The sequence below is a fragment of the Schistocerca americana genome, chromosome X (genome assembly GCF_021461395.2).
Source record: "Schistocerca americana isolate TAMUIC-IGC-003095 chromosome X, iqSchAmer2.1, whole genome shotgun sequence".
Classification (NCBI taxonomy): Eukaryota; Metazoa; Arthropoda; class Insecta; order Orthoptera; family Acrididae; genus Schistocerca; species Schistocerca americana.
Genome location: NC_060130.1, coordinates 749,323,832 through 749,337,343, shown reverse-complemented (window position 1 = coordinate 749,337,343; position 13,512 = coordinate 749,323,832). Strand labels below are relative to the sequence as shown.

Here is a 13,512-nt window from a genome sequence, read left to right as displayed (position 1 = left end):
TAAGCAATTTCAAACTGATGTAACACTGAAACGTACTGTCCAAAAACCTTAAACAGCCAAAACATGTGTTGAACAAGTTTTAAAATATTTGTATAACAGTACTACTGTAAACTGTTAAATACACATCTAATTGATACATTCTTCACATCACACAATCTTTTGATACAACACCGAACATGTAGTTTCAGAAAAAGACATCAAATTACTATAAAGACAGAGTTTTTAAATATTTCAGACAGCACATGAATTAAAAAGATGTATTTATTACCATTCATTATACTATGCATTTAACACAGATGAAACACAGACACATTTAATATTGTTCCACATTTATTTTCAGTATGAAGGAATAAATTAGAAATGATTATGACATCAATTTTTAAATATTATTTCAAATATGTGAAAGTCATCTAGTCTGAGGAAACTGATATTATGCAGCATGGAACGAGTGCTCTCAAAAAATGAAGAAGAAATTTAAGTACAAAAGCTCTAATATTATAGTCATGTCCTGAAAGGCTGCATATTACACAATAATACTTGTCATTGTATACTGGTTGCCTGCAGAACCACTGTGCAATTGAATCGTGAAGATATACATTTATATGTACAGCACACAGATGAGTTTCAAAATCATGACAGTTTACACATAAGCCCCACAGCTGCTGAGACTATACAAATAAATATTTTACACAGCAGTACTTAGTCTGTTGCACACAATAAGCAGAGGTTGCACACACACAGACAGCAGACTTTCTTTTTAGATTTTTTAAAATCTATTCAAAATACATGCACATAGTTATGCTTCAGTCTGTCATTAACATTTATTTAAAAATCACAAATGAAGGTTCATGTGAATTGTTATTTGTGTGATTATGAACATAATAAGATGTTGTTTAACGTATCTTTATATTTTACAGTTCTTAAAGAGTTTCATGAGTATGCCATTTCATGCCATATTTCACTTCACTGCAGAGTATGGAGTGAAGGTAACATATCTCTCAGAGATGCTGAACAAAGAGCTTCATAAATTAATCTTGGAGTACAATTGGACCTCTTCTTGGGTGACAGCATTACTGTCCTAACCAAAGGTGACTCCCTGCACCAAACACTTATAAAAATAGGGTACTTTACACCACCAGCACTGTTCCTGAGATCTTTTCAAAAATAATTACAAACAATTCCTCACTTTTCATTCACTGAAAATATTTGTAGCTATCCTGCATATCATCACAGAAGATGTCCAGCAGAAAAATAATTCCGAATCACATTAAGTTACTCTGTATATACAGTCCAACTGGTCACGCTCCCGTACAGTCAATCTCCACTATGTCCTTGGGAACATCAACAAACTGGTACACGAGTCGCTGGCCATCAACTTTTGCCAGGATGCCCCTCTGGTAATAATACCTGTAAGATAAAAATATGCATTGGTGACGGTTAATATTTCTGTATTATACTGGATAACATGTGTAAAACTAATTTACAAACCTTTAAATGTTGGCTTTTAGTAATCTATGTAACACATTTTCCTCTACTTAATTTATTTTGCTTATAATTAGTACAGGCATTCTGCTACAGTAATTTAAGTTACATTACTTTGTGGAAGCTGAAGTTTTATTATAAATATTTCAATTTTCTGAATAACTAACCTCAAGGCTCGCCCCATTGTTTCGTAGTTCATATCAGGCTTGTTCTTGTGCAGCCCCCACAGGCGAGATACAGCCTTGGAGTCAACTAACTTAAACACACCCTTTTCCCTGTTCGTCCACTTAATGTAGCGCGGGCAGTAATCTCGATCTTGGAGCAACTTGAGCAAGAACTCCCACAGGTACGTAGTGGAGCCTGCAAGAAAAACAAATACAGAAAATGTTACTTTCAGTAAATGCATTTGTTGTTTAGTTGGTTTATCAAGACTTAAATGTGAGAAGTGCTTCAGCATAGATATATCTGCATATATTTCTTTGTAGGTGATAGGACATAAATGACTTTCTTCTTCATTATATCTAAATAAAACCATTTGTCAGTACACAGCTTTTCTGTTAAATGTAAAATACATTAATACATATAATGAAACATTAATAAAGTGAGATTTACAAATCAGTGGACAATGAATGAAACAAAAATTGAAACATCATGTAAATGAATCAAGAGAAACAACAAAATTAGTCATACAAGAAAATCAGGGATGATTTCTGTGTTTCCTTTTACTGCTATAGCCACTTAAATCATGAGTTTGTGCAGAATGATAAATTTTGGTGATGATTCTTTACATATTCTGATTTCATTTCAGAAATGTATTCACTACACCTACTGGTATATCTTAACTCTATGATGAGAGTCACCAAATGTTTATACCTAATGCTTACTCAAACACTCTCTCTCTCTCTCTCTCTCTCATTTAGAAATTGTTCTCACCTTCACGGCTCTTCCTTTTGACACTTCCTGGCTCAGTGCGAAGTTTCTTGGGCCGTTTCTTCCCTCGACCTTGAAAACTGAGCTCCAACATATAGACATCATCACTCACTGATGAGGACGCAGCCTGTATGACTGAAGTAGGAATAGCTGATGTCACTCCCACAGTCGATGCTGATGGCAGAGGTGGGGTGGCAAACTGTGGGTGCGAGTGGTAGGCTGGCGAAGGGCCAGGTAAATAGCCAGCGTATCCATCCGCTGTGGAGAAGAAAGACCATGTTGTTATTAATTTGGTATTATGACAACTAAAAGGTTTACAAATTATGCCTCAGAAAATATTATCACAGTTTTTCAGATGTATTTAAAAAGTATTTCTTGTAAATTCAATGTTTCAGCAGACATAGTTACACAATTTTCATATGATTCACTTTTACATGCCACTAGAACAAATGTTACATGGAGTTATGATTAACAAACTGGTTTTCTCTTTTTGCAGAAACAGAAATTTAGGATTGCTGTTATTTTCTGTTTTGTACAAACAAGTATAAAATTCTGCACTTACAAAATGGGAAACCATGTTTATTATTATTTTCTGCAAGCTGGAGACTAACAATGGGTAGGGTATTATGAACCTGCCATGGTTCTGTGCTGTACAGTGGTAGCAGGGTGATATTTTGCACAGAACTGAAGGATGTAAATGCTCATTTAATGACTGGGAACTCCTTCTTCGGAAGTTCAACTTTCCCAGCAGTGTGTTCCAAGTGATATCAAAAACTCATATTTAAATGTATATATACCTTGAGCCTTGTATTCGACAATGTGTGTGTGTTGGACCTGTTACCTACTACACTGGCAATTAAGAAAAAATAGCTAGGTATTCAACTAGTTGACATTTGAACACTAATCAGAATCGTCGTTACGTCATAATTACGCATTGTAGTCACATTTCTTATGAGCTGGTTATGTCTTATTTTCTAATTTCTGTTTTTGTATTGTGTGATCGGAACTGGCACACTTGTTAAAGCACCGTATTCACCTGCTTAATCGAAAACGCCAATATTTTACTGAGAAATGTTGGCAAAGACAAATGATTTTGTTTTTACTCATCGTTCCGAACATATTGGAACTTGCGTTAATCTTTGTACATCACATTTAACTCTTCATCCTAGAATCTTAAAAATCTTCAAGTCTCAATGAAACATTTCCGTATGTATTTCCTCCTTTTGGACAAAAAAATTACTAAGTCTCAAAAGAAAAAAAAGTAATAAGGACGCATAGCTCAGATCAACAAATAGTTTAGCTATCAGCTTTTGCCGTAAAAAGAGAAAAAATTGAGTTTGTTTTCATACTTTTTTTATAAGCGATATTTTTACACCCCTATTGTTTCTCGTCAGTTGTGGGCTAACAATGTAAAAGGCGCAAACAGCTCTTTTCTGGGTAACTGTTGCTTTCGACGTTTGCTTTAATTGCATCCTTAGTAGCTCCCGCAACGTCTGAAACACAGCAGGCGAATGCCGCAAGTAGGCGACTCTTGCACACGGCGCGCAGACGAGCAATCCTGACCACACTACAGACGGTCGATAAGATTCGACCTTGAATACGGTCAGTAGCTCCGTCTAGTGCAGTGGGCCGCCACTAGAGGTCCCGCCTGGTGTACATCCTGCTTCAGTTTGATCCTCGACCCTCTCAAATACGCTTCACATGCAGTTAAAAGAGACGGCAATAAAACTTCCCACAGCGCTCCACTCAGCTGAAAGTACTCCTACGGTATTTATATCGAGTACAGGGAAAATGTGAAAATGAAATTAAAATTATATAATTATTGCTCTTTAATTTCAGCGAATTAGCTTGCATATGTTACGCAGTTCCTACGAAAAAATTGAAAGAAAAATAGTGACACTTTTTCTAGTCACTTACATGTATCTCTGTTATCAGATAATTACTATATTCTTCCGACTAACCTCCTCGCTGAGTCGGCGTAAAACAAAAATCTTGCAGTTAAGTGCATGTAATGTGTCACTCACCAAAAGACTCACTGCAACAATAAAAATTGTTTCCGAAACTTTACCGTGAATGGAATGTTACAGTAGGAGAAAAGTATTAATCTATGTCACCACAGATATATATTTATCCCGTGCGATTTCCATTGTTAAAGATGTTTTTTCTTTTTCTTTCAGGGCCGCCTACAGCTTCATCTGCTTGAAAGTTGCAGTATAAAAAAAAAGTTTCGCTATATGATGCTCCACAGGTATGCAAATACTCTAATTATATATCCCTTTACTTTTCCATTTAATTATTTGTCAAAGCCATCCAATTATGCGTCGGTTAAAGTCCCAAAGAGAGTGCGGTGGCCAGGAGAAGGTGAAGAAAGTGTGACTTCCTGGTCAGCACGGCAGCGAAGAAGATCGAGCTCAAGGCAACGCGTATTAGAGTTTCACTGGGCCCCAAGTAGGTTACCAGCCAGCTCCGCGTTCTCTAACTTTCTAACAGTTTCCTTCGCACGCTTACCTGACTGAGATGTGCAGTTGTCCGATATAGTGTATTTGCATGGTCTTTTAAACTACTGAACACGAGTAAATTAGGCTACCTTAAAGGTACAAGAGAATTAGATCGTTGTAAGTGTAGGTGAATCGTCTCTACATCGACAGTACAGCTACTGGTAATTCATTCGGTGATTTCATCCATTTTTGCAAATGCTCTGAGGCTTGGAATATACTGAATTTTATTTAAATCTTAATACGATAAACAAAGGAAATCTTCCAAGTCTTGGTCAAACGACACGTCGAAGAGTTCTTAAAAAGGCACAGGTGTAACTTCCTGCTCAAGCACCGATTACTTAGAAAGCACTGTAATCAAACAAAACGCAGGTGGTTAATTCTTCACAGTGAAAGCAAAACTTTAATGCGAAGCAAACGTTTTCACAAAGCAGTACTGAGTAAAATTTGCTTACTGATGCACTGAAATCCTTAGGGAACACCTTTCAGGGCAGTGGGCTGAGATCATCTTTTTGAAGTGTGCTTCGTACTGGCGGAAGTGCGCCGCTATTGGCTGCCGGCTAGAGCCAATGAGCGGAGAGGTCGAACAGGATCCTGCTCTACAGACCTACGTCAAATCATTGGCGAGCAGCTCTTTTGTAGAGTAATTTCGACGGTATACTCTCTGTGTTATTCGCAATTCTAGCAATATCTATCACATTTCTGACAAAACCTTTTTTTAGAGCTTCATAAACATCGTTTCATCAGTCGCCTTGAAATTCGCTGGATGGCACACATACTTCGAAGGGGGGAAGCAGAGCGAAAGTGATGGTAGCCGGTTCAACGACACACTGACTTTCTGAGCCAGCTGAAGGTCACGGTTATAAATACGGAGCCAAGGCCAAGGCTCTGGCCTTACGTAACACTGTCTTTAGTGCAAATAAATAGAAGTTGCACTAAGCGAAGAAAAATCTTAAAAGATTCCGGCATACCGGTGTGTTCATAAACACAGTTGTATAGACCAAGCCATGCATGATTTTTGCGAATCGAGGTACCATGTACCGCACGTAAAAATTTGAATTTACAGAAAAAATATACCAGGCAGATTTATCTACCAGATACAAATTTCATTTACATGGTTGACAAATACTAAAAGTGACTAACAAGGCACTCAGTGTGAGTTCGTCATCTTCCAAGGAAAGCTTTAGAACACCAGAATATAGTCATCAGACTCACATACCCAGAAATCGGTAATGTACTGATTTCCCAAAATTGTCTACTCACGCAGTATACGTTTGATTTAATCCGGTCCTGGTATGTTCGCTAAGCTATCTCATTTTCGAACTTCATCTTGTCTCTCCAAAGGCTCAATAAAAGGTATACTTTCAGCTACAACAGACGAAAGTCGCCATAATTACTGGCCGGCCGGTGTGGCCGCGCGGTTCTAAGCGCTTCAGTTTGGAACCGCGTGACCGCTACGGTCGCAGGTTCGAATCCTGCGGCCGCGGTGGTCTCGCGGTTCTAGGCGCGCAGTCCGGAACCGTGCGACTGCTACGGTCGCAGGTTCGAATCCTGCCTCGGGCATGGATGTGTGTGATGTCCTTAGGTTAGTTAGGTTTAAGTTGTTCTAAGTTCTAGGGGACTGATGACCACAGCTGTTAAGTCCCATAGTGCTCAGAGCCTCGAATCCTGCCTCGGGCATGGATGTGTGTGATGTCCTTAGGTTAGTTAGGTTTAAGTAGTTCTAAGTTCTAGGGGACTGACGACCACAGAAGTTAAGTCCCATAAGAGCCATTTGAACCATAATTACTGATTAATAAATAACGCCACTTTGAGATACTAGTACTGAGATTAACACAATAATGAATTGTGAGTTGCGGATGCATCTTGTAACCATCAGAGAGATAATTCTGGACTGTAAATCGGTTAAGTACCGAATATTTTTAAAAAAAGTGGACCATATTCCATTCAACTTCTAGCTTAAAAATAATCATCACAGAGACGATATTCGAGGTTGAGCAGTAAGTACAAGACAAACAGAAACGTACTGAGGACATGTATTTTATCAGACGCAGAGGTAAACGGAGACATGATATGTGACTGGTCAAATTATTTCGCCGTGTGACTGTCACATTAAAAATTAACTATCTGATGACTGGTAAGTCAACAGGGGAAAAAGAGTTAATATCGCGGTTATTCATAAATTTAATTAAAATAAAACTGCAATCGTTACAAACAGTTGAGATCTCCCAAACTATAATAGGAAACTACTTCGTTGAGAGAGAAAAATCTGAAATAGACCAAATTACTAATATCTTGAATGCGATAAAGAGTTGTTCGAAGAGAAGCGTGTAAGTAGAGCCTACGGCCCAACGACAATTATCTTATTATTATGTGTCCTGTTCATTACTACAGTTTTTTTCTGGCCTGTGAGTCCATTTTTACTTTCAAACAGGCAAAGTGCTCGTGCAAAAAAGAAGTTACGAGCTCTTTTTCAGAGAAAAAGACTAAATTTACTAGAACATAAATCGACTTCTCCTACAAATATTTGTTTCTTCAAACCCATTCGGACGACGGGGAAGTTTAGAATGTGATTATAGAGGCAAATTTGTGAATATCTGAATATTCCCAAGTCACTTAGCGGCAACTTCACGTATTATGAAAGTAGCAGCCTCCCTTCCTTTATGATATTTGCAGTATCGGTAGGTGGCCGGAAATTGAAAGAGTCACTTTATCCAGGAAAAATTAATCCAAATTTCGAAAACTGGAGTTTACGCACGTATGTGGAAACCAATAACTAACCATGATGCCATTACTTCTGTCGCTCCGCAACAGAAATCAGAAACTAAATTACTACCAAAATTCAGCTATCTAAACATAATCCGCAGTTTTAAAATGCTGCGTTGTTTCTTGAATTAACGTTGTGGCACTAAAAATTTTGAGCCTTGTTTCCAGGGAGTAATCAGCTTCCATTTTCATCTACAGGGAACCGAATGCAAGGAAGGCGTTACAGGTCGATGTTGTTCTCTTTGGTAACATATACTGACATGTGCAGTGCAGTCGTAGGTAGTTGCGCAAATATCCAACCTGTTGCACAGCTATAATATTCAGTTCTCCATTTTTTAGAAGAAAAATGGTATGTGATTACGTCTTGTATAGAATTGTTGCAACGACGACGAAAGATGACACAATCGAATTTTGAATACTGAACTGGATTAGAATAACTGACGTAAGGGTGGTTCAGATTCGCTTTGAACATCTTCACGACGCTAAAAATCAATTTTCTCACACTAAAATCAATTTTCTCACACTAAGAAAACTACGAAACATGGATCCGAAAGCGGCCACATGTCGTTGGGATGAAAATTACAAGCTAATTTCGGAATGAGACTGCTCAATATCGACTGTTGTGTTGTTCGAATGGGAGATTAAAGATTTTAAGGTGCTCACTTCGAAATTGTTTTTTTTAACTACAGTCATCGGAGGTAGACGTAGAATCTTATCGCCAAAGTGCGCCATATATTATCCGACTCATTTATGTTTACAGTTCTTGAGCACATATAGAAGAAACGCACTGTCGTAGTTGTGCTTCTCAAAACACACATGCGGAAATTTTATGGTTACGGGGAAGCGCATATACTGGAAAGGAACTATAAAACAGGTCGCTATTTCTCGTAGTGGGACATTTCTCTGGCGCGGGAAACCTGCAACGAGGGGACCAATCTGCGTTCGGATACAGAATGTTAATACGGCCCCTTTGCGCTACAGGTACGAGAAAGCACTCTCTACGTTAGGGAGACGTGCCTGCAAAAGATGGAGACTGAATTGTACTAGAATAGTGATACTATGGACAAATTTAATGGCGAATTTACAGCAAGGTATCTACAACCCTGTGGAGAGTCCCTAAACTACACCACCAGTTACGAGGTATTCGGAATAGTTACTTTGAGAATTACAGTGTCCGGTGACACAGGAATCACTCTTGTGCTAACAACACTACGGTGTGAATTACATCGAAAACTTTACGGCCGTAACAGTAAAAAATGTCATCGGTCCTTAATGAGGAATGCTGACAACAATTCAGCTGTCTAAACATAATCGACATTTTTAAAATGCTGTATGTTCTCTTGGCTTAACTTCCTGACAGTAAGAAATTTTGAGTCTCGTTGCCCTTCATTGTCGTTTTATCACTGTACTGTAAAATTTATCGACAGTGAGGTCGCTGAGAAGGGAGAATAACTTACGTTTGACTTGTTATGGAATAATTCAGGCATTCTCAAGATGCCGAAACGGACAGTTAGATCAAGATCCGCAGTCTTTTATACCAACCATTTACCCAGTTCTTCCCGACGAAAATGCTAATGTATCTTCAAAGAGCACCCCAAGTTGCATAACAGGATCTCGGCATCGCTATCCTCTAAAAATCTGAATGTAAACTGAACGTTTGATTTATAGCCTCCGCACCTCAGAAACGTTCGATTTAAATATTCCAATCTCACGCATCGTTAATAAGGAAAATATTTTATACATAGATGCAGGCGCAAAACAATTGGTGGTGACAGCAGTCTATGTTCTTAAGACAATGAAAACTGTTCCAGTTACCTCTTTATGGCAAACCCGAGGGATATGACAAATAATGCTATTACAGAAAAATACTTAAAATAAAAATAAATTTTTAATGAACTACATTTTTAATTAATCGGACTTATGAGTATAAAATAATTTCTCCTAGCCCCATAATGATTCCTAAACCCATACAGATAGTTATGAAAATTTATTCTTGTGAGGATTTTAATAGCTATGGCAATACTTGTAAGATTTATAAGTAAGACATGCGGCACTTGCAGTAGATAATTTATGCACAAATAGTTCATTTCCTAAATATTACCTATTGCATGTGCCCACGTTTCTCGTTATACCTATTAAAAATTCACAAGCGCAAGTTTTCAGGACCGGTTCAAATAGCCGGCCGAAGTGGCCGAGCGGTTAAAGGCGCTACAGTCTGGAACCGCACGACCGCTACGGTCGCAGGTTCGAATCCTGCCTCGGGCATGGATGTGTGTGATGTCCTTAGGTTAGTTAGGTTTAAGTAGTTCTAAGTTCTAGGGGACTTATGACCACAGCAGTTGAGTCCCATAGTGCTCAGAGCCATTTTGAACCGGTTCAAATGGCTCTGAGCACTATGGGACTTAACATCTTAGGTCATCAGTCCCCTAGAACTTAGAACTACTTAAACCTAACTAACCTACGGACATCACACACATCCATGCCCGAGGCAGGATTCGAACCTGCGACCGTTGCAGTCCCGCGGTTCCAGACTGCAGCGCCTAGAACCGCACGGCCACCGCGGCCGGCAGTTTTCAGGACTACCTCTATGGCGTTAAGAATCTGTACAGGACTAGGAGAAGTTATTTTATACTTTTTAGTCTGATTTAAAAACGTGTTATATTACAAATTTCGTTTTATTTAAGTAATTATTTTCTGCTTTTCAGTCTTGTGTGTGTGAATTTCTCAATGGATTTTAAACATTGTGATGCGATTATATTTTTTATATAAATAATTCTTCATCCTACACTAGCTTTTTACCCATGGCTTCAGCTGTGCACACATATGTCACATGTATTGCACACATCTCCTCTCCCCTCTCTCTACCCAGTGCCCGTCCGCTCGCATACCGCCACGAACGCATTACGATACTACCCGCACAACACGCCGGTCGTGCAGTGGAGCCGAGTTGTCATGCATTACCAGCCTTTCTCGCCACCAAATCCACCCCTACTGATTTCAATTCTTTACCTCATCGGAAGGTCAGTTTAAAATCGATTGCAAAATTTGTAACGAACTGACAGAAAGTGATCGAATAAAAACGTATTTGAAATAGGTTCTTTTGCGAAGCGGAATTTTTGAGACACTGTCGTAATACATGCTAGCGTTGATAGGAAGGGTGTGTGTGTTTGCGGGGGGAGGAAGGGAGACGAGAGGCAACTACTCACCAGGACTCCTTGCGGGGTAGTGGTGGTGCGGTGGCGGCGGAGGCGGTGGCCTGTGCGCCGGCTGGTAGTACGGCGCCAGGAAGCCGTGCGGGTGTGCGTGCGCGTGCGCGTGGGCGTGCGCATGCGCATAGGCAGGGCCCGGGCTCTCCGGCGTCCTCGCCGGACCTGCGACACCACAAACAACACTGTACGGAGGGCCAATATTTATCACATCTTTTCAAATAACATGACTTTACGGTTTGGGAATCCACAGCTTAGATACATGTTAAATTTTTTTTAAACCTATTAAAAACTTCTAAAAAAACTTTTTGATAGCAGAATTAGCTGTTAGCAATTCCTTTATTACAGAATCAAACACAGCCAGTTTCGTGTTATTTAATCACATCCTCAGCTGTATACATATAACTACTTTAATAGTGGTTCCTTAAAATACTCGGTTTCCCAACTAGCAGATGGGGTTCGAATTGCCAGAATGAGCTACATTGGACGGTTACAAGATGAAACATCAAAAATTCCTATGGGTAGCAGGCATAGGCAGTGTACAGGAGGACTGTGAGCCGTGGTGTGGACCAGTCATGAAAAACCAACACATGCTCACAAAAGCCATATGGTGGGTATGTAACTATGCCCGAAGCAGGAAGGCCAGGCCACCTAGCAGCCAAATTGACGTCAACTGGGCTGCTCCGCAGCCCCAGCTCACAGTGCTCATGTACACCGCCTGCATATGGTACCCATTGGAATTTTTGATGTTTCATCTCGTAACTGTCCAATTTAGGTGGATCTGGCAATTGGAATACCATCCGTAGTATTTTAACAACCAATATTAAGTTACACTACTGGCCATTAAAATTGCTACACCACGAAGATGACGTGCTACAGACGCGAAATTTAACCGACAGGAAGAAGATGCTGTGATATGCAAATGATTAGCTTTTCAGAGCATTCACACAAGGTTGGCGCCGGTGGCGACACCCCCAACGTGCTGACATGAGGAAACTTTCCAACCGATTTCTCATACACAAACAGCAGTTGACCGGCGTTGCCTGGTGAAACGTTGTTGTGATGCCTCGTGTAAGGAGGAGAAATGCGTACCATCACGTTTCCAACTTCGATAAAGGTCGAAATGTAGCCTATCGTATCGCGACATTGCTGCTCGCGTTGGTCGAGATCCAATGACTGTTAGCAGAATATGGAATCGGTGGGTTCAGGAGGGTAATACGGAACGCCATGCTGGATCCCAACGGCCTCGTATCACTAGCAGTCGAGATGACAGGCATCTTATCTGCATGGCTGTAACGGATCGTGCAGCCACGTCTCGATCCCTGAGTCAACAGATGGGGACGCTTGCAAGACAACAATCATCTTCACAAACAGTTCGACGACGTTTGCAGCAGCATGGACTATCAGCTCCGAGACCATGGCTGCAGTTACCCCTGACGCTGCATCACAGGCAGGAGCGCCTGCGATGGTGTACTCAACGACGAACCTGGGTGCACGATGGCAAAACGTCATTTTTGGATGAATCCAGGTTCTGTTTACAGCATCATGATGGTCGCATCCGTGTTTCGCGACATCGCGGTGAACGCACATTGGAAGCGAGTATTCGTCATCGCCATACTGGCGTATCACCCGGCGTGATGGTATGGGGTGCCACTGGTTACACGTCTCGGTCACCTCTTGTTCGCATTGACGGCACTTTGAACAGTGGACGTTACATTTCAGATGCGTTACGACACGTGGCTCTACCCTTCATTCGATCCCTGCGAAACCCTACATTTCAGCAGGATAATGCACGGCCACATGTTGCAGGTCCTGTACGGGCCTTTCTGGATACAGAAAATGTTCGACTGCTGCCCTGGCCAGCACATTCTCCAGATCTATATCCAATTGAAAACGTCTGGTCAATGGTGGCCGAGCGACTGGCTTGTCACAATACGCCAGTCACTACTCTTGATGAACTGTGGTATCGTGTTGAAGCTGCATGGGCAGCTGTACCTGTACACGCCATCCAAGCTCTGTTTGACTCAATGCCCAGGCGTATCAAGGCCGTTATTACGGCCAGAGGTGGTTGCTCTTGGTACTGCTTTCTCAGGATCTATGCACCCAAATTGTGTTAAAATGTAATCACATATCAGTTCTAGTATAATATATGTGTCCAATGAATACCCGTTTACCATCTGCATTTCTTTTTGGTGTAGCAGTTTTAATGGTCAGTAGTGTAGTTGTATTTATACACTCGAGGATGGGATTAAATCGTCGCGAAACCGCTTGTGTATGATGTTTCGGAGCTGTTAGAGCATCAACAGTGGAAAGCTGACAACTGCGTTTGTGATGTGGTGGAATTAATAATCAAAGCTAACAAATGAAATAATCCCGTTCACATAATGTGGATAAAGGGGCATTCAGGTATTCTACATAATGAAGTTGTAGATGGTCCTGCAAAAGATAGCGTCAAAGAAGCGGACGCGCAGTTTGCACAGCATCCATATTCTGAGTTTCTCCACGTGTCCAGAAAAGAGGCCTACGATCAATGGGAACTATCGCAGAAGAAAAAGGGCTTTTTGTTCGCTTCAGTCCAACGTACTATACCGATAAAACCGTGGTATAGTCAGAAAAATCTCCTGAGGAGCTAT

General features: G+C 40.5%; 1 protein-coding gene across 3 annotated transcripts in view; it reads right to left on the bottom strand.

Annotated features, from left to right (window-relative positions):
* Positions 1-616: 616 nt before the first annotated feature.
* Positions 617-13,512, bottom strand: part of LOC124554815 (ecdysone-induced protein 74EF) — an 893,955-nt gene continuing 881,059 nt past the window's right edge. For all 3 annotated transcript variants that reach the window (XM_047128473.1, XM_047128472.1, XM_047128474.1), the window contains 4 exons: positions 10,880-11,044; positions 2,416-2,670; positions 1,650-1,842; positions 617-1,407 (listed from right to left, as the gene is read on the bottom strand). In XM_047128473.1, the coding sequence (XP_046984429.1) occupies positions 1,299-1,407; positions 1,650-1,842; positions 2,416-2,670; positions 10,880-11,044 (722 nt within the window). In that variant the 3' untranslated portion in view covers positions 617-1,298. The remainder of the gene's footprint in view (positions 1,408-1,649; positions 1,843-2,415; positions 2,671-10,879; positions 11,045-13,512) is intronic.